At 48.3% G+C, this 26734-nt stretch overlaps 1 protein-coding gene and 1 long non-coding RNA gene across 2 annotated transcripts; one reads left to right on the top strand and one right to left on the bottom strand.

Moving 5' to 3' along the window:
- The first annotated feature begins 1688 nt into the window (after positions 1-1688).
- Positions 1689-4894, top strand: LOC309526988. The gene is made up of 2 exons (XR_014217039.1): positions 1689-1935; positions 4415-4894. It is a non-coding gene; the product is annotated as an uncharacterized lncRNA (long non-coding RNA).
- Positions 4895-8865: 3971 nt separating this feature from the next.
- Positions 8866-23135, bottom strand: SLC25A10 (solute carrier family 25 member 10). Its single transcript, XM_082213423.1, has 11 exons — positions 22631-23135; positions 17918-18037; positions 16835-16949; positions 16698-16746; positions 15738-15779; positions 15336-15379; positions 13971-14041; positions 12843-12935; positions 11616-11693; positions 11279-11335; positions 8866-10846 (listed from the first exon to the last, which is right to left on the bottom strand). The coding sequence occupies exons 1-11, from the start codon at positions 22865-22867 to the stop codon at positions 10745-10747; spliced, it is 1008 nt and encodes a 335-aa protein (XP_082069549.1). The 5' UTR covers positions 22868-23135; the 3' UTR covers positions 8866-10744.
- Positions 23136-26734: the final 3599 nt, after the last annotated feature.

Raw genomic sequence — 26734 nt, 5'->3', positions numbered from 1 at the left:
AAACTGTAGTAGCAGTGATTTGCCTCAGTTATACTTTTCCTACTCAGATGGCCAAGTCGTTGCATTCCCCATGGTGAGCAGGAGCTTCGGTTGTAGGACAGTCCAATGAGCTAAGCAGCACGACCACACCCCTCATAGCTGCCCAATTCCATTGCTCGCCAGTTGGCAGCAGGGCAGCGTTGATGTGCTCAATTCCAGTGACAGCAAACATTGCGCGGGATGACCTATTGACCTGTTCACGTGCAAGTGGGGTAGAAGCTGGACTGCCAACTGATTAAAGATCGTTAGCTGATTAATGTTCTGGCTTTTTATCCAATCTACTAAGCAATCGATGAAATGCAAATACTTGACTAGCATGCTACAAGACCCCAACAGAATACTTTAAAAAAGTTATTCTAAGGACCACTTGCAATTGATAAACAAAAGCCACCAGTCATTGCTGAGAAGTAAAGCCCTACCTTAACATTCCTACCCCACCATATTAGGCACATTAAATGTTAAGCGCTATTGGTTGGTTTGGAAGCTGCAGCTAGTGCAGAATGCTGTGACTACTGACTACATCTAGCTGGGCCACGTATGACACTGGTTCTTAAGGATCTGCAGCTGCCATCTTTTTGCCACTGAGTTAAGTTCCAAGTTTTATTATGGACATATAAAAGACCCAACCAACTTGGGATGATGGTACCGAGCAGACTGCATTCCCTGCTATAGGCCAAATCAAACTTTATGCTCATCAGAGGAGACCCTGCCGGCCGTACCATCTGGAAAACTCTCAGAAATGGGCCTTGTCAGTTATAGCACCAACCGTCTGGAACACTCGCCCAAAAAAGATCTGAGAAGCTCCGTCTGCTGGATGCTTCAAAGGCTTCCCAAGATATCAGCTGGTTACGCAGGTCTGTTTGAGAATGCTATTGCGCTCTGTTGCAACTTGCTGTTTTAAATGATGGTTTTAAAAATGTATTTATTCCATTCTGATATTTATTTGACATCTATTATAGTTATTGCATTTTGGTTTGGTTTTTTTAGCTGGCTTCCACTAACGCAGCATGTCAGGGGAAGCCTGCACAAGGACTTATGCTTGCACAATGGGGCTTTCCCCTGCTCCACCCCCAGATATACTCTGTGGGGCTGGGAGACCCCCCCCCCCCAGAACAGCATGCAGGGGAAGGAGAGGAGAGAATGTTTCATCTGGCAAGCAGAAATGCTTGCACTGAAGGAAGAATTGTATTAGTGCAATGCTGAATTCCACTCTGTAATTTCTGTAAACTGCTCATGGTTTGTTGCTAAAAACATTATGCGGTATACAGTAGTACCTCGGGTTACATACGCTTCAGGTTACAGACTCCGCTAACCCAGAAATATTACCTCGGGTTAAGAACTTTGCTTCAGGATGAGAACAGCGCGGCGGCAGCTGGAGGCCCCATTAGCTAAAGTGGTGCTTCAGGTTAAGAACAGTTTCAGGTTAAGAACAGACCCCTAGAACGAATTAAGTACGTAACCAGAGGTACCACTGTATGCAATATATGAATAACTATTAAATAAATCAGTCCCTCTGCTGATGGGAGAAGTGGCCCAACAACGTACAGAGGGCCACAAGTTTTTCATCCTCTACTAGGGAATACGGTAATTCCCATTGAGTAAGCAGAACTTAACTCTGAATAGACAGGCATAGCATTGCATCGTAACTCTCGTGTCAAAATCAACGGGAATCAAGTATTTTTTTCAACCTTGGTTAGTTTATGCCCATTCATCTCAGCTAAGGACCGTCTGCTTTAGTTTCTAATTGTTCTTGCTTCAGAAGAAAAGCCATAATCATTTCTCCTGGAAGGCTGCCACTGGATACAAATTCGAGGAAAATGTCATGTTGCAATTTATTTCTCGTCAAATCTGGTGCAGCCAGCAAATAGCCAAGACATCTCTCTGGGCTTCATGATGGTAAGCCCTATAAGAGCCCCCCAACCAAGAATCATCACTTTCTGACAGCTCTACTGATTAATTTGGGGAACAGGGGAGATGGTGTTGATCTCTAACACACACTGTAGCCGCTTAATACGCCGTGGGTTGCATCCAATGTTACTCATGCTCAGAGTAGGCCTCTTGAAACCAATGGGCATGACTAACTGAAGTCCACTCATTTCAGTGGGTCTACCAAGTGAGCAAAAGTTAGCTGGATACAGTCTGATGCTTTCAAATATTGCCATTCCGTGCTGCTGCTGCGCTTGCTTCTTACCTTTGAGGGACACCCCACCGCTAGGCCCCACAGAAGCTCGGCCTGCTCCCTCATGCTCATCTGTGCTGCCAAACACAGGATCTGTTTACCGTGGGGCTGGCCCAAGGTTCAATGATTCTCAATTCGCTTCCACTGGGACTAGATACTGTTCCTTCTGGCAATGTGAGCTTCTGCTCCATTGTGTCCCGGGCCCCCTCCTCTTCTCCCTGTCTCACCCGACACACACACACATATTAAGTGGTAGCTTTCCTTTCACAATGGCAGTGTCGGGCCAAGGAACCCTGCTGTGTGCTCATTAATCGGACCGCTGGATGCCTCTTTGCCTGGGATACGGATGGACACAAATGCCAGACATTCTCCTGGCCCTGCAGCTGTATGCTCTTCTAGCCTGCAAATCTCATGCTGCTGCTACTCTTAGCGTATGACAAACCCAGCATTTGAAGGGCCTTTTTCTTTTTTGTCTTCTGCCTCTGGGAATTATGCAACAGCATCTCCCAAGAGCCTGAGAGTTGTACTGAAGGGGGAAATCAAGACCCTCCTTCGCTGAGTGGGTTAGTTAAGTAGGTAGGCCAGGCTTGGCTAAGTTTATTACGTATTGATATCTGAAGCTCTCTGTTTCCAACGGTGGTCAGCTCAGAAGCAGGGCAGGTTGGAGACAGCCATTTACTATTGTTTGCTCACAGCCTTTGAACATGCAAGTTCAATTTTAGCAATTATTCATGTAGACCTTGCCATTAAGCACAGTGAGGTGGGCCATCTCAGGAAACTGATTTTGAGTGTCATGAAAGGGCAGCAAATTGTAATTTATTTGATATTGCTGCTGTTGCTGCTGATGAGTGAGAAAGGTACCTGTGGGACTTTTCTGCCTCAGCTGCCAACATAACTTCCAGTAATTTTGTTCATTCTTAATTTGTCTAATTCTCAATCTGCTTTCCAGTAATTTATCTTATTCCCCCCCCCAAGCTGTCTGAGCTAGTGGCCATCAACATAACCAGGTGGAAATCAACGCCATCAATTATTTAGGAGGCACTTTTTTATTGTCCTGAAAGTTACACTTTTCTCACTGGACAACAGTGGCTCTTAGCAGTCTGGGAAACAGAATTACGTTATTTGCCTCTTGTTTTATTTTATGGTTTTATATCTCTGCCTTTTGCATTTGCCTCAAGGCAGTTAACCAATAGTATACCACACAATATAATACAATAATAGAACAGCAATGACATGTCAGGAATAAAGTGACTGAGAAGCCACAAAATGATCCAGGGGCAGAAGTTATAAAACAGCAATCAATAAATGTCAAAGGGGGAGTTAAGATAAGGTAACCAGATTTTTTTAAATGAATCCGGGGACACTTTTCAACTTCAATGAATTTTGTATGGGGACTGATTTGTAAATCCGGGGACTGTCCCTGGGAAACGGGGACGTCTGGTAACCTTAAGTTAAGAGCCATCAAACAAGAGAATAAGACAGTCTTTGCATGGAGCCAAAATACAGGAACATGGGTACCAAGTGAACACATCTAGGAAGGGAAATCCATTCTTCTGCTGCCACCACAGAAAAGGCCCCTTGTCTGACAGCCATCATTATCCAAAGGCTTTGGAAGACCTCCAGAGAAATGTATCCAAACACTATCTTAACCGATGGACAGGCTCACATAGAGAATACCAAGGTTTTTAAAAATGCCCCCTTTTAGAACAATCTTCTCACAAAGCAGTTTGCAATACATTAAATAGCAAGTTGCAACTGTAAAGCTGCTGAATCCAATTACAATAAAACAAACTGGGACCGCAGAGTTGTTCCACAGCAAGGCATTGTGGTTGTAGTGATCTTAAAGAGTGCCTGCTCCCACTGCTTCTTTGTCACAGTTGTGACAAACAGAAGAAACTCTATTTAAAGTTTTAACAGTTTCCTGCTTGATAAGCTGTATTTGCCAGAGCAATGTGGAGGTGTAGGCATTCTCTGTGCCCCCCCTCTCCCCATATGCCTTGCTCTGTGGAAGGGCCCTGAGGACATCCCTGTAGGAGTGCCATGGACCCTTTTGTCGCAGCCGCAAAGTGGTGATGGTACTCTTAGTGCTAAATGGTGACAGGCAGGTGGCTGGAAGGGTGCAGAAATTCACCGTCTTACCCACTGCACCATCTGAGCCAGACACATTTCTATTCTCTTTCTCTACGCTTTTTGTAGTTCTACAGATCTCTACAAACAAACAAAAGCTCCTGGCAACTATTTCAACACCCTGAACAAGTGTGAGATGCTGAAGTTCCCAACCATTATTGTTCAAGCTGACGGCTCGTTCTGCACTCAAAAGAACATGGCTGGCTCCTACCATGCAATTAGCAGTAGCTGGCCAGTGACATCTCTCTCATTCTCTCCTCCCCACTGTGTTAGGGGGCCAGCTAAGAGCCAATGAGAATCCGAAAAGAGCATCACGCTGTCTGGCTTGGTGCTCTCAGGAAGGCTTCCAGAATACTTATATCTGCTGCGGGAGCCACTAGGGGGGGGGGGGAACCTGGCAAAAAAAATGTAAGAAATATAGCAGCAAAAGGACAACAACAACAGCTGTGTTTTCATCTATCACTTTGAACACTTGTCTCATTATCCCAGACGAAAGAAAACATTTACAAAGTGTCAGTTAAAATTTTATTACATTACCCGGAGGCTCGTTTTGTGGTATGTAGTCTGAAGTTTTTGTCTATTGCATTTTATTTATTTATTTGATCAACTTTATATACTGCTTGATTGTAAACAACAACAACAACATCAAATGGGGTTAATATCTCACCTTTCTTCCAAGACTTTCCAGATGGAGCAAACAGTCCCGTTCCCCCCCGTCCCCCATTTTATCCTTCTAGCAACCCTGTGGGTTAGGATAGGTCAAAAGAGGATGACTAGCTAAAGGTCACCTAGTGAGGAGCATGGCTGATGGAGTTTCAAACTGGTCTGCCCAGTCCCAGGCTGACATTCTAACCACATGGCAGCAGGCATCACACCGGAATGTGTATTATACATTGAAACATGCTGCATCCTTAAAAATATCATTTTGCATACACATTTGTCATGTGAACAAGGAGAATGCAATGAAGGGAAAGTTTCAGGAGGGAGCACTGAAATTATATGCAGCATGATGTGCTACAGCAGGCTTCCTCAAACTTGGCCCTCCAGATGTTTTGAGACTACAATTCCCAGCATCCTTGACCACTGGTCCTGCTAGCTAGGGATCATGGGAGCTGCAGGCCAAAAACATGTGAAGGGCTGAGTTTGAGGAAGCCTGTGCTACAGCCTCTGCAGGGAAAACTTCACAGCTTGATCCTGCGTCAATGCATAAACTAACCCTGAGGGTTCATAAGCACCAGTGCTGAACAACTTCAGTCCCAGGTACCATTAGGAGCCAATTTGTAGGAGCTGAGGTTCCTCCCCCCCCAAAAAAAATATTTGAGGGAGCTAGGCCCTCCAAAAGGTGGTGGGCATTGCCATCATGTGATTATGGGGGGCAGGGCTTACCAGCTCCCCCCCAATATTTTATTCATGTTGGCCCCCCTGCCAGGTACCCTTGCTTATACTACTCAGGGCTCCTTATGCTACCTAAACCAAACTACTCTAGTCAAGTGGAAGCAGTAGCAGTGGTGAAAGCAAGTCTGGCTACCCTTTTAGTTGTGGAGTAAGCACCAACTCAGAACAGGGGCTGAGTTTGAAATACATGTTGGTTGAACTAAATTACACACACCCCTTGCCACTGCCCCAGCTGACATTTGTCATTTGTGCTGTTTCTTCCATGGCTAAGCAAAGTCACACCACTCTGACCATTAAGTCAAGCCTAACGAATACTAGAAGCTGAATACCTGATCCCAGTGCCTAGGTTTGCCAGAGAGACACACAAATAGGAGAAATAATGTGCAAAGCCAAGACACTACTCAGATCAGGGATTGTGCAGTTCTGTTCAGTGTTTTGTAGCACTCTCCACACTCATTTGGCAGTTGTTTTGAATGGCAAGAAGTTAGAGGCATTTGCCAGCTTCCTCCTGGCCTGACCCCACCTGCAAAGCCAGGATATTGTGCAGTCCTTGCTCCATCCTAGGAAAAACCAGCGTCCTTCGTAGGAAACATCCAGCTACCCTGGCATGTATTTTGTGAATTGACAGGGGTGCAGTTGCTGGACCACACCATGTGGCATCTCTGAACGATGTTGCATATATTCATAAAAAAAGACTGACTGACCACATCTTATTTAGTGTTCTGTAGTCAATTTTACACACACAGCAGCAAATCAAACAATTACCTGCCATGGTGGACGAATACTATTTCCAGGACTAGAGGCAGCAAGCTTCTAAAAACCAGCAGCTGGAGATCAGCAGCAAGAGAGGGGTATTGTGCTTATGCCCCACCTGTAGACATCCCAAAATTGTCTGGCTGGCGACCAACAAGGCAGTTGTATTATGTTCAATCCTAGCTCCCTGACAAGCATAGCCAAACAGGCATTTGCTAGAGCTACATTTTTTTGGCATGCATTTAAAGCACCGTCAGGACATGCCTCTAAACAAATGCAATGTGCAATACCTCTCTCTGTCCTGCTGCAATACAGGTCAGCGAGACCCAGGTTATCCTGGCAACGCGCTGGAAGGGGTGAGAGAGGAGACAGGAGTCACATATGCTTATCTCCTCTCCATCACTAATTGGGGCTACGGAGAGCACAGTCGGCACCCAAGCTCCATCTGCTGAGTGCCGACAGTGCCTGGAGCCATCTCCACAGCTCCAGTGCTTTATGCATCATGCAGCAACCAAGCACTGAATGCATCAAGCTGAGGAGAAAGGAAGAGCAGCACACTTGCCTCTGCGGGCAGTAAGCTCTCTGTGCTGTGCAGAACAGTGCAGCTTTCGGTATCCAATCTGCATCCTACTTGGAGAAGCTAAATAAATTGGGGAAAGGAGCAGAGGATAAGTGCCAACCAACAGCTGCTGGCCCCCAGAATCACACTAAGACATAGGGATCTAATGTGTTTTAAAAGGGGTGCAAGTCAGATCCCCAGGGGTGAAGAACTTGCGGCTCTGTAGATGTTGTTAGACTCCCAACTCCCAGCTGCCGCAGCCTGCATGACAAATGGTCAAGGATGATGGGAGAATTGCAGTGAAAAGGTAAAGGTAAAGGACCTCTGGATGGTTAAGTCCAGTCAAAGGAGACTATGGGCTGCGGTGCTCATCTCGCTTCAGGACAAGGGAGCTGGTGTTTCTCCACTTCAGCTTTCTGGGTCATGTGGCCAGCATGACTAAACCGCTTCTGGCACAACTGAACACCATGACAGAAGCAAGGGCACACAGTAATGTTGTTTACCTTCCTGCCACAGCAGTACCTATTTATCTACTTGCACTGGTGTGCTTTCGAACTGCTAGGTTGGCAAGTTCAAGAGGCTCAGTGGCTTAGACCACAGCGCAACCCGCACGATATATGGCACAGAGCCACCCGTTGCCGACCACAACACTACAACTTCCAGTACAGTGGTGCCTCGCAAGACGGAAAGAATCCGTTCTGTGATTCTCTTCGTCTAGCGGTTTTTTCGTCTTGCGAAGCAAGCCCATTGACGGATTAGTGGATTAGCGGCTTTTAACGGCTTATCGGATCAGCTGATAAGCGGCTTAGCGGCTTAGAAAAAGGGGGGGAAGGAAAAAAACCCCGCAGGAACTCGCAAGACATTTTCATCTTGCAAAGCAAGCCCATAGGAGATTCGTTTTGCGAAGCACCTCCAAAACGGAAAAGTCTTTCGTCTAGCGAGTTTTCCGTCTTGCGAGGCATTCGTCTTGTGGGGCACCACTGTATTTTTGTCGCTATGTGCCTCAGCCACTTAAGAAGTCCATAGGTTGTTCTTACCTGGGGATACTGGAATGAGGCTCAAAGAGCAGGGTTGGGAACAAAGCGCTGCTATTGCCAGACCTAATTAAGCTTTGTTAAGATGATGAATTTGCATTCCCTTGGCCTTCTTCTACAGCCCAATTAGCGCCTTGTCCAGACGCACCTCTCATGCAAGCCACACAGTATGGGGTAGATAAATGTTGGCAGCCATAACTAGGGACAACACCTGTGTTTGAGACACCGCTTCCTCATGCTCTGTTTGAGACAGAACAGGGCTGCAGATTCCAGGGACTGAACCTGGGACCTTCTGTATGTAAGGCGGAGGCTCTAACACTGGTCAATTCCCCTATGTGGGTTTATAGTACCATTTGCCTCATACAATAAAGGGACTCAGTCTTAATTCCTGTAGCTACCAACTGCACTTTGTACCACAGCAAGATACTGCATAGGAGAAAGTGGATCTACACAATTTGGACATCAAATTCCTTAAAGTCTGGCAACAGAAGCAACTTGCTGCGACATGGACTAGCCCTGCTCACTCAACCATGCTAGGTTGGGACCTGTTGAAAATGAGAATACGTCTCTCTCTCTCTCTCTCTCTCTCTCTCTCTCTGGAAACTGTTAACTAAAAATGGTTCAATACGCCACATTTGAGGGACATTTTAAATAACAGCACTGTATAAAACCGTTTAGCCTTCTCATTTTCCCAACAGAGCGAACTTGGAGGATGTACATCCGAAGTCATATGACACACGTTGAAAGGGACTGGCGCTTCAGGAACGAGCAACACCTGCTTTTCACAATTACTTTATTGTCATGATTACAAAAGTGCTGATTTAGTTGCTCTGGCTCTTCGACCCCGCAGAGTCATTACCCTCTGGAATGACGCTTCACACCCGGGGGGGGGCAATGACCACTGAGGGGGGCACCACATGCTGGCAAAACAAAGGCCAGCAGAAACAAGGGACAAATGGCCGATACAACAATCACTTCATTAGGCGTGGGCCGGATCCAGAGGCATTAAAAAAAAAAATCAGTGCTACAGAACGGGGCCTTGACAACATCACAGAAAAAGGAAGGCAACGTGGAAAGATTTCACAGCCGTCTAGACTCCCTCCAAAGCTGCCAAGAGGCTCAGAGGAACTGCCATGCCAGAGGATAAATCGGGCAGGGAGTAGGGAAAGTTTGGCAGCTTAAGAGGCACGCAATGTCTGTCTGTGGCACCTACTCTAGAGTAAACCTAGTAAACAGAGGGCCTCCCCCTGCCCTGCAACCTTAGCCCATGCCATGGGTCAAAATACGGACCATGTTCTCCCCGCCCCAGATCCTCAGTGAAGGTCTTGCCGACTTAACGACAGCCCCACCACCCTTCCACCCTCATATGCCAAGAGGCCTGCTCACTTGGGGTACATGAGAAGCGAAGGAGGTGTCACAAGGGATTCAAACGTTCTCTCCCCCAGGCTGAGCTAACTTGGCTCCTGCTAGTTAGAGGAATACCTCTAGAAACCTATTCTCTGCTCTCATTAGTGCCCCTCCCCCAGGAGGCCCTTTGGTTTCAGGAGGCTTTGGCTGAACAAGGTTAAAGCGAGAAGCAAAATGAAGGAGGCAAGGCTTGCTAGGCCGGCCATAGACTGCAGTGTTGCTTGCCCTATGCTACCACTACTACCAGTCACAGTTAAATACAAGGGGCCATCCCTGCCTCACACAGTAGACCTGAGGGTTAAGAGGAGACTGAGGTAGGAAAAAGGGAGGAGGCCGGACGCAGTGAGGGAAACCTTGTGTTCATAGAAACATTTAAAAATCTGGGACGCTGAAGGGTAAGAAGGAAAAGGTGCCCACCGGGTGTATTGCTATCGACAGCCCCACCATTAACTAATAGAACCCCTCTCCAGTTCACTCGTAAACATTTAAAAATGGACAGAGAACCTTATTATTATTAAGTTTCTACCTCCCCACATGGAGATGCACGTCTGCTCCAGAAGAGCAGGGGAGAAAGCAGTGCTCAGCGTGGCAAGGTGGCTGGGAGATGGGAGGCCGTGGCACCCGACTCCCCCCCCCCCCAAAGAAACAACGAAGGAGACTGAGAGGACAGAGAAAGATGGTGGTATTGCAGAAGAGGCAAGTTACTGCCCATGGCACAGCGCAGGAGCAACTTCAGTCTTGCAGGGCTCCCGTAGCGAGTGGTAGCAAATGTTGCAATGTCGATGGGCAAGACAAGGGCATTCGTGGGGCTGTTGGGCGTTAAGAGGAGATGCTGTGGGGTCAGCAGGGTTACTACTGCACGGCAGACAGTATTGTGGTGCTGCTGCTAACGGCAAGGAATGGAGGCTCCAGTGAACTGCTGGGCATAGGAGAAAGGCATTGTGGGGAAAGGTTGGCTGCTCACTGCTACTGGGCACTAAAGGAGAGAGTTCTGATTGGCTGTCTGTCATACCATCAGGCACCAAGCATAGCCAAAGGGCTGGCTAGCAGCTGTGAGAGACTGTCAGGCACTGAAAGGGGGCATTCAGCGAGAGTTCAGCTGGTGCCGCAGTGCTAAAAAGGGCACTGTTAAGAATGCCTCACCTTGGCAAAGGAATAGTGTGTGATACCCGGGCACTGTGGGGGTCGTAGTGTCCAAGCCCTCCCCGCCCCCAGGTTTATGCCTCTGACTAAGGCAGGCCCTCTTCTCCCTCAGGCCAACACTTTGATCCCAAAGTTTTTGCGCAGCTGCTCCAGGAAAACAAAGGTGAGCACCGTATGAGGGACCAAGCGGACGCCAGCAGGAACAAGGCCCTAGAAGAGGAAATTGGTTATGGTCAGCTTCTGTCAATCCTGGAATCGTGGCCACAAGCTGCCACCAAGGAGGGAAGGTGGGGCTTGAAAAAGAGGCAGTTGGCAAAGGGTCCCAGTGGAGAGAAGCCCAGATTTTGATCCCATGCGTCTACTCCAGTATCTGGAGACACATGAGGCTTTTTCACTCACCTGGCATCACCTAAAGGCCAGGTAGTCTGGCATGCAGCTGCAGCACTTGGGCAGGGGAAGGGATGCAATGGAGGCAGTGGAGCCATCTTGGGAATAGGGAGGCAAACTGGAGAAGCACAGTGGCTAGGGACCAAAAGGGCAGGAATGCAGGACTAGGAAGGGCTAGGAGTTGTGCTGTCTGCATTGCGTGCCTGGTCTACTTGGTGCAATCACCCATCGACGCTTCTGCTGCATCTGCATTACCTTATAAAATGCCAGTGGCCCGAGCTTGGCTGTCTCCATTGCACAGTGCACGACACCCTGAGAGAGAATGAGAAAGAAGTCAGCCCATGCCCAGGCAGCCCCCTGTACAGATCCCATTCCTCTCCTTACAAGGCTCAATCTCTGCCAGTCACAAGTGATGAAGAGCTGCAGCAGCCAGAATGATGCTCAGGGGCATGGCATCAAGCAGCAGCAAAAGAAAAAACAGAAAGCTGGCCAGAAGGCCAGTGGTATCTATAGGATGATGCTTAGTTCAAGCAACCAATGAATCAAGAGCCTGGAAATCGGGACAGCCATTGACAGGGATCAGATCACTCACCCGATACTCCCCCTGGGAGTTCATAAGGCGTGTCTTCAGCACATCCAAGGGCTGACACAGGAATGTGGCACATCCTCCCTGCAATGAAAAGGGAGGGTGTGTGTGATGGCAGCAGAGCCTTTTTGAAATCCTGGGTTACAGGGCACGGCGTGAATGTCACCAGAAGCATGCCCACATGATAAGCTAGTTATCAGTTGGCACACTGCTCAGTGGTAGCTGGAGGAAGGGGCGATATCTCACCCCACCGCTGTGTTAAAAGTAGAAATCCAGTGATGAAGCAGGGGAGTAGCAATACATTTCTCTCTACTTGCAGACCACTGGTTTACCAAACAGTTACCTTAAATTAGTGTGTGGCGCGTGCTGTGTTTTTAAGCCATGGAGCAGAATAAAGGGGAAGAGGCCACAAAATCATCTTGCATGATCTGCACTGGAATATATAGTTCCCTGAAGCGCCTCCTTCATAGTGCCCCACACCTGAAAGAACCCCATCCCTCTATCCAGCTAATTCTCTTTCTCACCAACCTTTCAAAGCCTTCTATAAAACCAACTTCTTGGGCAAAACCGTTTCAGAATCACAACAGCCTCATCTACACTGCAGTGCCTGCTATTAGCCCTACCTTCCTTTTTACCTTCTCCCCTTTGTCAAACCTTGCCCTCTCCATTAGTCCTCAATCCAGAGGCTGATGGTCTTATTAATTCCAAACAGGACCCAGTAGACTAACTACTGGGTCCAAGCAGATGCTCAGTAATGTAATAGCTTTACAAAGGAGCTACAAAGGAGTCATGAGCCTAGTACAGGCTTAAACAGTGTATGCTCCCCACCAAGCCCAAAACAAGCCCCAGTCAAGTATGGTAGATACTTCACCACCACCACCCACCACACTCCCCCATATTTTTACAATCTCAGGCAGGCCAAACATTGTGTTTATCTTGGAGTGTCACCACTTGTGCAGGTCTGGTTTACTGCCCAGCTATGAGATAACTCTTATGGCTCAATTGCCAGACAATCCAACTTTAAATGATGAGCTTCCTGGGTTTGAAATGCTGTCTTTGCAGGGAAGGACTAGGACCTGCATAACAATCCATTCTTGGTAGCTCCATGGACTTCGACTTTGGACCTCCATCTTTCAAGAAGGTGGAACAAGCATCACAGCTCTAACCCCAATGAATACACACCAAATAAATTAAAATCCTTGGCTTTGCACCCACACCCAGATATCCACTTACAGCAATAAAGCTGGCCAAGAAATGGGTGAGAATATTGTCAGAGAGGAAACCGGTCCCAAGAACCAACTGCTTAGCCTGGTCGTAGCAGGAGAGCTGCAGAGAAGCAGAAAGTTGTGAGACTGGCCCCAAATCTCCCAGCACTCATGAGCAAGCAAGCAGACTGACCCTGAAATGGAGTGTCCATTCTCTGTTGAACCACAAGGGCTCAGGCAAGACAGTGACACCAGCCCCTGCAGTGTATCAGGAGGACAAGTGGCAAAAGTGTGACTAATCCTCAGTCCTCTCGGACAAATCTCCTGTCCTATCAGTACTGCCAGGGAGTTGTAGGCCTAATCCGGGGGAACTTGGGGCTCTCTAGACTACCATCCCTTATTACTATCTTTGCTGGCTGGAGGTGATGAGAGTCCAATAGCATCTGGAGGCCTGCAGGTTCCCCACCCCTGGCATAACTCATCTTTAAAAGCCCTAAGCCAATATGCTGAGGACACAGGTGGACTGGGAAATAGAGGATCTCATTCTCCAGCCTACACCGGGTCACTTGTGCTTTTACACCCTTTTGCACAAATCTCCCACCTTGAGAAAACAATTGCCACAGAGCCTGACCTCTCCTCTCACCCCCCCACCCCCTTGCAGCCCCAGAGACAGGAGAGACAGTACAAAGGAACCTACAAACTAGCCTGTTAACCTTGGGCCCAGAGACTAAGAGAAGCCTTCAAACATTTTAACATTTTGAGTCAAAAGCTATTAGTGCTGTCTGCAGGTTTTGCAAATACATGCTGCCTTCTGCATCCTGCTGTCTGAATGCAGCTGCCTATAGCCTCCCTATGGGAAGACTGGCTCTTGTGGGGAAGTCATGCATGGACTAGAAATCTTGCCCTGCATGCAGAGTGGGTGCCTCTTCCATTACATCTGACTGTAACAGGACAGGATTTCTACAAAATCCTGTTTTCCCTCCCCAGGTGGCTAGAGAACATGTCAATCGATTTCATGCCTGGGGTGAAAGGTGAGCATATAGATATGGCCTTGGTGTGCATTGTGGTGGGTATATGCCTAGCTGAATATGCACACATGTAGGCTGGATTTAGGTGCACATCCACCAACAACTATGGCTCTTTTTTGTATCACTACCTGTCCAACGGTAACCAGGGCCCCTCGACTTGCTGCCATTGAAGCTCCCGAGAACAATTTCTTCACACCCTCTGCAAAGACAAAAGGGATTCAAAGCATGGGGTATACAGGGTAGAGCTCACCAGGTTGCACAGTCTACAAACAGCAGTGCTTTTCTGCTCGTCAACTCTTCAGAAACCACAGCCTCCCAGCCCCTAAGACACTGCACAGGAATGGATATTCTCTATTGCTCCCAAAGATACAGGAATGAGGTTATAATCTACTAGGTGCTTAGAAAGCAGAGCCAATCCATAAAAGACTTCACTGTATTCTAGCACAGGCTGGTTTTAAAAGGTTATGAAATAACTCCTCATTAACCAAAGCCAGACGATCAGAAGCCCTGATAGGGCAGAGATACTGATGCCCCATCACAATAAAATATCTGTGGTTGGAAGATTAAAATATAAATCTGTGGTTAGAAATCAAAGCATCAAAGAAGATAAGATCTCCTATTAGATGCCTGTGGAAGAGAGAACACTGCTGAAACTAATCAGGGACAGAGGACAGGGGCAGTCACTCAGACTGGGTCTCTCTGCTCTTGCACAGTTTCACTTTTTGAAACCCAGTCCAGCTGCCAATCTATGAGCACTTGCCTGGGGGCAAGCCACAGTGGATCTGAACCAGTGAAGGCTGCATGACTTGCAGACTCTGCTCCTTGCCTTTTCTCCTCAATTTCCAGAGCAACATGGAGCAGGAAGCTACCATTCCTCATCCTTCCACTGGACTTTAAAGGCAGGAGGGGTGGGTCTTATTTTCTCCACTTGCCAATCTCCCTCTCCCCCCATTGCCCCCCTCTAACACACACGAAGGGACAACCCTTTTAGTCTCCTCTCTCCCTTTTCCCTGGGCCCCATATGCTTGTTCTCTGTGACGCTCTAGAAGCCAAGTATGTGGTCAACTCTGAATTCTACCCGTGTGAACTCCAGGTCACCATATTCCCCTGCACTTCCCATCAGCTTACTCACCCCTCTCCCTTCCAAATGTTCAGCGGCTGCCAGACTCAAGAGGAGCTTGCAAGTGGCTCCCATCACTGATCCCAAAGAGCCACTAAACAAAGGCTGTACCTGCAACTTTCGCAGGCTCTCATCCTGCCACCGGCTTTACTTCCAGGTAGTTTGCCTTGGATGGTGTTGCCCCTTCTCCTGGCACTGGTTTTGCCAGCTTCCTGGCACCGGGACTGGCCTGTAACCTAACAGCTCCCACTTCCGTATAGAAAAGGGGGCAGAGGCTGCAGCAGATTCTCGCCATGGCCAATTTCTTTCATTCAGGGTGAGCTCCCTGTGGCCTCTCAGAAGCTCAAACTAGCCACACTGACCAAATCCTTACCTTCACGAAGCACCCGATACAACCCATCCAGAGCATGTGAGTAGCTAGAAAGCAAAGAGAGACCATATTAGACACCTAAACCCATCTTGCTGCAGCTGCTACTTCTGCTGGCCACACCAGACAGAAGGCTGCAACTGTAGACTCTTCCAGATCTAGTAGGGACTTATAGAACCCTGGGTTTGGTCGCCAGGGGGTGCTGTCCTGATTCAGAAAGGTGTCTTTGAGCTTCAAACAATTGGAATTTGAGGATTCATGCTGCCCCTCTGTGGCCATGCAGCTTCAATACAACCCTTTTCGGAGGGATAAAGGCTTTCACAGGGTCTGCCTCCTTTATGCTATTATTTGCCTCTCCCGCACTTGTGCATCTCCTGTACAACCCCCCTCTGCAATCTGGACACTCACTTGCGCCGCAGATGCACCGGCTGCTTCATGTCATTCTGCATCCTGTGGAGGGAAAAGCACCACAGCGTTAAGGGCACTTTCATGAGGGCAGGGAGACAAAAGCCTTTCCCAAATCACACCTACCCACCCCCGCCACCATAGGATGCTGAGTTTGCCCCAGAGCAAGGCGAACCACAGAGACAATGGGCTAAATTCTGTGTAGCTGTTCAGAATTTTGTGATCATATACCTGAAGGAGCATCTCCACCCCATCGTTCAGCCCAGACACTGAGATCCAGCGCCGAGGGCCTTTTGGCGGTTCCCTCCCTGCGAGAAGTGAGGTTAACAGGGAACCAGGCAGAGGGCCTTCTCGGTAGTGGCACCCGCCCTGTGGAATGCCCTCCCATCAGATGTCAAGGAAATAACCAACTATCTGACTTTTAGAAGACACCTGAAGGGAAGTTTTAAATGTTTGGTGTTTTTAATATTCTGTTGGGAGCCACCCAGAGTTGCTTGGTGAACCCAGCCAGATGGGAGGGGTATAAATAGTATATCATCATCATAATCTAGTTGGAAGGAACCCCATGGATAATCTAATGCAGCCCCCTGCAATACAGGAATATGCAGCTGGGATCAAACCTGCAGCCTTGGCATTTTCAGCACCATGCTCTAACCCACTGAGCTATCCAGCTAGCACTAAGCAGATTTCTCTGTCAGCAGAAGCATTTCTGATGGTGAAATGATCAGCCCTCTCCTCCCCCCGCATGCTGCTGCAGGGACTCTCCAAACCCCCCTGCCCACCCGAGCCAATTTAAGGGGGCACGAAGAGGGAAAACACCACTGAACTGGCGAAAGTCCTTGTGTGGGCTTATCCAGCCCCGAATTCAGTAGGGGTGTAAAGAGTCAAGTGAACAGGTCACGGGGAGCTGAACTGGGCAAGGTTGAAGCACCGCCATAGGGAAAGGGGAAGGAGACCACTGACCTGACATTCACCATGTCCGCTGGGGTCCCCACGAACCCACCGGTGAAACCTGCAACCAGAGAACAGCAGGTGAAAGGGGACTGTGCAGCCTGCCCTGGCGTGGCCCATCATCCTGCGCTTGCCAAGCCCCAGCTCACCTCCTACTGCACCTAGCAGCACCTTCTGGTAGAAGGGCATTGGCCCCGGGGCACCCTGGCTCAAGTGGTCCCGCACAGTCTCATAGATGGCAAAGCGGGTGAGGGAGTACGTCATCTGGAGAAGCAGAAAGAGTCAGAGCAGGTTGGCAGCAGCTCTCAGGCCCTGGTCCTGCCCAGCACAGGGCAAGCGCTCATCAGAATCACCGTCAGCCACGGCACCAGCTTGGCAACGGCACAGCCCCTGCGCTGGCACGACCACAGCCTTTTCATTATGGAGCTTGTGCTCTTAAGAGCCATGGCAGCAGTGTCCTTTTCGCCAATCAACAGGCACCACCTGGTATATATGCAAGAGGTGCGACCCCAAATGAAGCTCTCTTCTTCCCCAAACCCTGCTTGCCGTAGCAGAGGCCAACCCTAACACCCAACTATTCAGGAATCATAGATTCTGCAACCAGAATGATATTCAAGCAGAGCTTATGGTGACTGCAGAAATCAATGTAACCTTATTACAGAGCCGTTTGCAAGGATTGAGAATTCCCTTGCAGAGTCGTGTGCCAGTGTGCCAGGAGTGGAGGGAGCCATTGTGACGGTCAGTGCACTGCTAAATAAACAAGATATTAATAGGGAAGAAGGATACAACTCAAGAAGCTGTCGCTTCTCTCAGCTTCTCCTCATCTGCACAAGATGCCTGACTCATCAAAGTCTTGGGGAGGACATAGCTTAGAAGCACGTGCCTCTTTTCAGAAATTCCTAGTCTAAAAACCTGCTTGACAGTCTCAGATGGCAGAGGCTATTGGATCCTTATATTCTATTGACAATATTCTGCGGGATTTTTGCCGTTAACAAATGGCCTCTCAGTTTCAGAGACTGCAAGTCGACCTAATTTACAAAGCTCTGTCCGTGAAGCCAAACACAGTCTCAGTGTTAAATCTGTGGAATACGCTTTGAAGGGTGCTGGAAGAAGCTGCAGAACTCTCACGGGTAGCGTGACGGAACCAAAAGGCTGGCATGGGGAGCCAGACAAAAGGAGCAGGACTGAACAGACCGGGGTAAAGCAATTGCTGCAGCGGCCCAACAACTCACCTGCCGGCAGAGGGAGGCACTAAGCCCACTGTAGAGGGCCAGAAAGCCATCGTTGCGAATCACACGCAAGGCCATGCCCATCATGCGCATCTTCACTTCCTGCTGGGTTTGCAGGTGGACCTAGAGGCAAGAAAAGCAGGTAGCAAACAGGTCAGGCTGGATTTGCCAGGCTCTTCGTTCTCCAAGGGATATTCCAGGGGGGCCAGGGCAAGGAAAAGATTAAGCAGCCACGGCCCATGCACCTCTGATAGAGCCAACAAATGAAACTGCAACTCCACGTCAACAAGATCTCAGGAATTCATTGTAAACATCCACTTTGAATCTTTTACTCCAAGAATACTGCCTACCAGAGATTAAGGAGAGATTCTTTCTATTTTTAAAGCTATGACTGATTTTTCCCCCCTAGAGACAATCCCTTTGCATAAGAATTTATATTTTGCTATCCTGCTCCACTCTCCCCCATAAAATGTGGAAAAGGATTCCTAACTTCTGGTTTCCTTGCTTTTACAAAACCCTTTCCCCTCCATCGGGACATGTGGCTTGTCCAACAAAACCTACTCCTTCCAGAAATACAAGCCTTACCTCCCAGCTATCTCCCCTAATTCCTCCCAGATATTCCCCCCCCCCCCGGTGAGCTGTAAGAAGATTCCTGCATTCTTCACCCCATAACCTAATGGGTGCTATTAATTTTGGATGTTTTTGCAATCACAGCTGCCAGGCACTTGTTCCAGCCATGGCAAGGGGCTCCCCTGAACTGTCTGGTGCCTGCATCCACAGACGAATGCTGACCCATCTGCTTCTGTAGTTTAGAAATGCAGGTCAACATTGGTTTCCCAGATTACTATCCCACCTGCAAGCACCCTGACCTTGCAGTGGAGCAGCTCGTGTTTATAGTACTGTACAGCCAACTTGGAGAGAATTTAGGTGAAAGGCTGCCACGTTGATAAAAAAAAACAAAAAAACTTTGGCAGGGCCATTGGCCAACCAGCCCTTATCCTGAAGAAGGGGAGAGGTCAATTCAAGCAACAAGAGAATGTAGCCTACACAAGTTCTGAATTGGACCCAGAAATGAAATAGTACAAAACACTTGCACTTCTCAACACTGGCCTTCTCCCATCTTGCATGATATTACTGTAAGGAGCAAGGAGTCCAAGCAATCATCTGACCAGAGGTTCTTGAATGCAAATGTACCAATGTTTTATAGGCAGCTGGGGATAGCTCAGTTGGTAGAGCATGAGACTCTTAAATCTCCGGGTTGTGGGTTCTAGCTCCACATTGGGCGAAATATCCCTGCATTGCAAGGGATTGGACGAAGTGACTCTGGTGGTCCCTTCCAACTCTACAGTGATTCTATATTGGTTAGCGTGTCGGATTAGCAGCTGGGAGACCAGGGTTCAAATCCTCACTTGGCCGCAGAGCCAGGCACTACTTCATAGGGTTGTTCTGGGGATTAAATGAGCAGGGAAGCCATGTACTTGAGTTTTTGGGAGAAAAGCAATAAATAAAATAAAATATATTTTATATAAATATATAAATTTAAATAAAGTTTAATTTAAATAAATAAAAGCAATCAATCAATCAATAAATCCAAGAGCCTTCTAGGAGCAGGGGCTGGAGTTCAACAACATCTGGAAGACCCACCGCTTCGCTACCTTTGGTAAGACCCACCCTTTTAAGAAGCCAGTGGACTGAAGCAGCCCCCGGTGGAAACACACATCAGCTGAGGCTGCAGAAGCACCAGTAGCCAGGAGAGGGCAGTGAAGCGGAGGACAGCAGCTCAGATGGGCAGTGTTCCCAGGCAGCCAGTGGCAGCTCAAAGATCCCATTGTGAAGGATGAAGCTGGAATGTGCTCATCAAGCAGCTGGCAGGCCCAGCAGTGACACAGGGAAAGCAAAGGATGGAGGCTCAAATCTGCAGGGATCTCCAGGGTTAGCAGCTTCATGCTGGCATTAGTGTGCCCCTGCCAGACCATAACAAGGGAAAAGAATGTTCCCACCCCATTAGGGACCAGGGCTAAGTATGCAGAATGCTCAGGGAGAGGCGGGGGGGGAGTGGGTGAGAATCTCAGAACAGGCCTTGCCTGGTAACTTGTCAGTGGCTGGGCAGAAAAACTTCATAGCCCCACAAGCTCCCCTCCTAAAAAAGCTATCTTTCAAGTTTATTGAGTTTGACCAGTCCATCCCCTGTCAGCTCTAAAGCAGCCTGTGGGCAGACTTGGGCCATGTTTACACCATACATTCCCACCCCCACAGAATCCTGAGAATTGCAGTTTGATAAGGGTGCTGAGAACTGTAGGTCTGTGAGGGAGTAAACTAGGGTTCCCAGGAGTCTCTAAGGTGTGTGTGTGTTTCAGATGTATGTTGTGTATGCAGCCTTTGACATTTGACTTTGAAGAGCAAGGACCAAAGCTGGGGACACCTTGGTGCCATGATGAGTAACACCTCAGAGACCACTTTTGCTGGAGTGGGCAACCCTATGCCCCTAGGACTGCATGCATCTTTTGGCCTAAGTTCATGCAGGTGACAAAGAGATGGGGAAAGGGGCAGGGGCCGGGCCAGGCAGAAAGGAAGGTGGAAACAGGATGTAGTCTCACTTATCACCAATGTTGTGGCCACTGACAGATTACCCCTGAGAAATAGGCCCTAGACAGAGAAAGGCAGTTGGCAGATCTCTTGTCTAGGTACACACAAAATAAAGGCAGGGCAGTTGAGTAATAAAAGGGCTTAGAAAAGTTATCATTAAAATCCCAAGCAGGCTTCTGTGTGGAGATCTAGAGAGCAGCCAGGAGAGGCCTGTTGACACTGGTCTCTTCCTGGATTATAGGACAGATGTGACTAACTGGCACAGCTCGAAAAAGCCCACACAAGGACTGCTACTAGTGCAATGGGGCTTTCTCCCCTCTCCTCACCCCACGTTCCCCAAACTGGCTTGGAGGGGGGAATCAGGAGAATCCTTAGAACAGCACATGGGGGAGGAAAGGGAGGACTGTTCCCTTGAGCAAACAGAAATGCTTGCCTTGCCAGAATGTTTGTTTTAGTGCGACATTTGAATTCTTCCCCATGTTTTGGCCTCCCTCTTCCTTCCTTTCTGATTGGCTTGCCCCATGTCAAGGACAAATGTGTTTCGCGTACATTTGAGGAACCTTGGATTCTGTTTTTAAAACAGAAAACAAAAAAACTTTACAACGCCCACTATGACGACTAATGTATCTGAGAAATAACAGCAATAAAGATTACAAGGCAAAAGAAAATAATTTATCTGTACCCATTCAACAGAGTACGGGAAAACACTGCATCTGCTGATCAGGGCTGCATGCCAGAGATCATTAAGAAAAACTTTTAATGGCCCCACTGACCTTGGACATGCCACTTTCCCTCTGTGTGCTTGCCTTTCAAGGCAGAAACTATGGTATCTGGCCACTTGTGAGGGGTCTGCACAATGCCAGAAGTGCAGAATCGTGGCTGAATGGGGCCTCTTTGTTTTTTGCAGGCCTCCATTCATACCAGGAGATACTGCCCCTGAATTCAAGCTGTTATCTTGGAAGTCCTCACTTCCAAACCAACACAATTAGGCCTCAGTCTCTCAAACCAAGAAAATGCTGCGCAAATTCTGTATCGCTTGACACATAGTGCAAGCTAGAAACTAGACAGGCTATACCTGTTTTACAAGTACAGTAATATTTAACAGAGCAGGGCCCCAACTACTGTGATGATAATTATGCCTTAATCTGTGCTCTCTAATTTGTAGTGGAGAATGCTAGCTGGTCAAACTATACTACACATAATGGAGTTAACTGTCCAGGGGTCATTTACCTCACATAGAATTAACTGGAAATGAGGGGGGGGAGTCTGTTCTCGTTTTTTGTATTTTTATGTTTCGAACTTGCCCTGTGATCTTCAGCTGAATATAAATTTAATCAATCAGTCAATCAATCAATCAATCAATCAATCTGAACAGACTCAAGACTGTTGCCTTCAGTTAGCTCCTTGGGCACTGCTTCCTGGAAGGCAGCCAACGCCGTCTGGCCAGAGGGAGCCACTACAGGGCACACAGCAGCAGCAGATGCCAGTCTGCTGTGCCCAGGAAACGAGACACCAAGGGGTGCCAGCCAGGGCCGGAATACCAACCGCAGGCCATGCCTCTTGCCTGGAAAACGGGGTACATCTGTGCACCACGGTGGTGGTGGTGGTGCCCAGGCAGTTCCAACTTCCTAGTTATCAACGGAGCCAAAATGGCAGATAGAAATCATTGTAAGGGGGGGGGGGGAGAGGAGAAAAGGGAAATGCCACGCCACTGTCAACCCCCTATAGCCTCCAACCCTGAGTGGGGGTGGGCTAAGGAAGTGTCTCCTCGCCTTGCCGTCGCTCGCGCTGCCTTAGACGTAAATGGTAGGTTAGAGGTGAAGAACCTCTCCTTGGAGCACTTTGCTGTTGAGCCACCTTTGCCTGCAGCCAAGCGGGGAAAGGAAGCGGCGCAAGGATTTCCCAAGCTGCAAAGGAAACACGCGGCAATATTGAAGCGGAGGGGGCGGCGAGAGACAAATAGCAAGGATGGGGCCAGCAGAGATCAGCGCAGGGGAGCCCAGGGGGAAGACGGGAGGCAGAGGGCCGGAGAGGGATTTTAGGGGTCAGGTCCCCCCATCCGTCGCCGGGGAAGGGGGTGCCCCGTCTTCTTTCCTGGCGGGTTTCTCCCCCCTCTAACGCAAGACGCACCTTGAGCAGGTCTAGCGGGTGGGTGCAGCAGGCTGCCCCGCACGAGGCCAGGCCTCCGAAGTACCAGCGGGACACGCGTTTCTCCACCATCGCGCCGCCGGCTCTGCGTGGCGGCTGCTGCTGCTCCTCACCTCCCCGCTGCCCGGACCCGGGAAGCCCGGCCGCCGCCTCCTCCTGCTCACCGCCGCCGCTCCCTGCACTGAGCCGACGAGGCCTTAAAGGGGCAACGCCCGCCATGGGAGGGACGCCTTAAAAGAGCAACGCGGAGGCCCGGCTGGGTGTACCGGGGAGGGAGAGTAACCGGGAGAGGGTACGCAGCCTTCCTCCGCTCAGGCGGAGCCCCCGTCTTTGTCCGCCCCCGCGCATTCCGGCTTCTGGACAATCACCTTCCGACGACGGATTCTGCAGCGTCGGGCGCCGCTGATCTCCGCTGCCCGCCAAGATCATGGCTAATCTGGAAGGAAATCCTGGCTCTGTTTAAATCGAGCAGCCAAGCTGCTGCTGACTCCTTCGTTGAAAATTCACACACAGTTCCTCGCCTCCCCCCCGCCCACTCCTTTTTTGGGTTTTGTGGTACAGTACATAGATAGGGAGGAGGAATTAAAGAACCTTTTAATGAGGGTGAAAGAGGAGAGCGCGAAATATGGTCTGAAGCTCAACATTAAAAAAAACCACTGGTCCCATCGCCTCCTGGCAAATAGAAGGGGAAGAAATGGAGGCAGTGAAAGATTTTACTTTCTTGGGTTCCATGGTCACTGCAGATGGTGACAGCAGTCACAAAATTAAAAGATGCCTGCTTCTTGGGAGAAAAGCAATGATAAACCTAGACAGCATCTTTAAAAGCAGAGATCGCCTTGCCGACAAAGGTCGGTATAGTTAAAGCTATGGTTTTCCCAGTAGTGATGTATGGAAGTGAGAGCTGAAGCATAAAGAAGGCTGATCGCTGAAGAATTGATGCTTTTGAATTATGGTGCTGGATGAGACTCTTGAGAGTCCCATGGACTGCAAGAAGATCAAAACGATCCATTCTGAAGGAAATCAGCCCTGAGTGCTCACTGGAAGGACAGATCGTGAAGCTGAGGCTCCAATACTTTGGCCACCTCATGAGAAGAGAAGACTCCCTGGAAAAGACCCTGATGCTGGGAAAGATGGAGGGCACAAGGAGAAGGGGACGACAGAGGACGAGATGGTTGGACAGTGTCCTCGAAGCTACGCACATGAGTCTGACCAAACTGCAGGAGGCAGTGGAAGACTGGAGTGCCTGGCGTGCTCTGGTCCATGGGGTCATGAAGTGTTGGACATGACTAAACAACAACAAATAGATAGGTCAAACACAATTGCAAAAGAAGAGTGCACTAGCTGGCAACAACTCCCTGTCAAGTGTATATTTGGTGGCAAACCTGGATTTGTTCTTGCGTTACATCAGCCAAACACTTATTGTACATAACGCCATTGTAGTTTCTTGTTCTACATATGACTTTCGGAGTGCTGAGAGAAATGTTTATTGTGAAAGTGTGTGTTCCTTGCGCAGGTGGATATTTCTGCAGCCTTGTAACAGACATGACTGGCATCAAAATACCAGCCCTTATGTCTCCTGTCCCCTCATTTAAGAACTTAACCCTTTCCAGGGAATGTTTGTTAAGAAAAAACTGTTGACAGTGACTGTTTGCAATATCTGAAAAACCTGTTTACAATATTAAGCCCGCATCTCAAAGCCGTGTCATATCGCCTCAATCACACCATCTTTCATTGGCGATAGTCCTTGTATTCATAGACCAGGTCTATGGATATTTACTCAGATACAAGTCCTACTGTGTTTATTGACGTTTACTCCAGTACGTGGGTTTAGGATTGCAGGGAGCTGAATGCCACAGAAGATGGCATCCCCTTGGCAAATTCTATACACAGTGAAGGGCAACCATCACACTGGGTATCCTCACCACCATATGGAGCAGAAATATTCACTGTAATATGATGGCACAAGATAAGAACTGTTGAAGGCACAGGTCAACATCATTCAGCCCACAAGCATAATGTCTATTCCCACTCTTGGCTGCAAGCTATCAAGTGGCTTGCATGTGCGCAAAAACTGGTCCTCAAAAAGCAATAAGATCCTAGAGATTGGCATATTGTCTCTAACTCCAGGATCGCAAAGAGATCACTGTTAGGCTGAACTGCCATTCTTGGTGAGTCACACTGCCCTAAACAGGAAATGGTAGACCTGGAGAAGAGGTTAAGGGGTGATATGATAGCCATGTTCAAATATATAAAAGGATGTCATATAGAGGAGGGAGAAAGGTTGTTTTCTGCTGCTCCAGAGAAGCGGACACGGAGCAATGGACCCAAACTACAAGAAAGAAGATTCCACCTAAACATTAGGAAGAACTTCCTGACAGTAAGAGCTGTTCGACAGTGGAATTCGCTGCCAAGGAGTGTGGTGGAGTCTCCTTCTTTGGAGGTCTTTAATCAGAGGCTTGACAACCATATGTCAGGGGCGCTCTGATGGTGTTTCCTGCTTGGCAGGGGGTTGGACTCGATGGCCCTTGTGGTCTATTCCAACTCTATGATTCTATGACCTTATAATTTGGACCTTAGGGTGAAGGGTGGGAGTTGATTGATTAATAATTTATATAACATATAATTCTTAACTAGCACCAAAGTTTGCTCTGACAAAATATTACTTACCTTGAGCCAACACCTGAATTATCAAAGCATTGTTGTACCAGCGCCAGCGCTAGCTCGAAGTCTGCTCTCTATCAGTGTTCACTTTCTTAACACATCAAAACACAAACAGTATGCTCCTCCTATCCCTGAACTACGTGCTTTCTGGCCAGCGATAAGATGGTTCCTAATTTCCCTTGCACCGACAGAGACTGAAGATACAACAGTCTAGCGAAACCAAGCAGACTTGTAGGCTTTGTGGGGGCCCAGAGTTGTCAGAGTGAGACCATTAGCCCTTGTATTACGTGTGATCTGATAGGGCACCACACTGTATTGTCCTAAGAGTCTGCTGGTTTCTCATCTTCTCAGCTAGGAGTGTGATAGCTGGGATCCAGGCCCGTTAATGTGCTAATCCTGTGCTGGCACAGTGAGCAATGGCTTTACCTAGAACAGGAGTGGCTAATGTAGTGCTCTCATGGCCAAGGATGATGGTTGTTGTAGTCCAACTTTGGGTACCCCTGACCTAGATTTCTGGGTTCATGTTGAGTAGGAAAAAGGCATGCAGTGGGCCAGGCCTCTGGGAGACAAGGAGTCACAGGTCCAGTTATAGAGCTCTTTGGATCAGATCCTGCCGCTTTTCTTCCAGCCCTGTGGACACTGGCTTTGCCTGAGATGAGGGTCAAAATTTTTCTCATTGCTTTACACTTTCCCTGAGCTACTATACAGCTTGTTGACCTGCCTCTTGAAAGCTTCCTGGCAATGTTTATTTGCCCACACTCTCTGTCCCCATCCACTTACCCTCACCTCTTGCAATAAACTTTTCTTCTCCCACTGCACCTTGAAACCAACACAAACATGTTCTGTATTGTGATCTGTAATCAGGGCTTCCTAGTATGTTGAATTTCTTGCAAGAGGGCATGGCTGTATCCACAGAGGGCTACATCATAGCATAGGTTCTGTGCACAACCGCTGAGATGCATAGGACAAAAATAGCCTAAACTAGTTCTTCACTGGGAATATTTGGCATTTTGTAGTGAACTGATTTAATGGAAAATGCCTAATAAGAGACATTCAAGAAAGAAAGAGAAACCAAACTCCATGCTTCTTAGCAAAAAGCCTATGCAATTGGCCACTTCCAGGATAGACTGCTTGGAACTAACTAGCTTTTATGAGGCTGAGGAAGGCAAGAAAGCAAAAGTGGTCAAATACGGCATTACTTTCCATACCCCCCCACCTGCCAAATAGAACTCAGGAACAAGTCAAGGTGAAAGGTGTGACAATATGGCCTTTGGACTAATAACCCAGCTTGTTTCACTGGGTGTCTTATCTAAAACCAACTGCGAAGATCAATTCTGGCCACTTCAAAACGGTGTAGCGAAAAGGAACACACTGTCATTTATGAAGAGAACATGGAACAGGCTGGAAGAGGTTCACTGTGTCCCA

The sequence above is a fragment of the Podarcis vaucheri genome (genome assembly GCF_965113315.1).
Source record: "Podarcis vaucheri genome assembly, chromosome: 2".
NCBI classification, from domain to species: domain Eukaryota; kingdom Metazoa; phylum Chordata; class Lepidosauria; order Squamata; family Lacertidae; genus Podarcis; species Podarcis vaucheri.
This window is presented reverse-complemented; position numbering and strand designations above follow the sequence as displayed.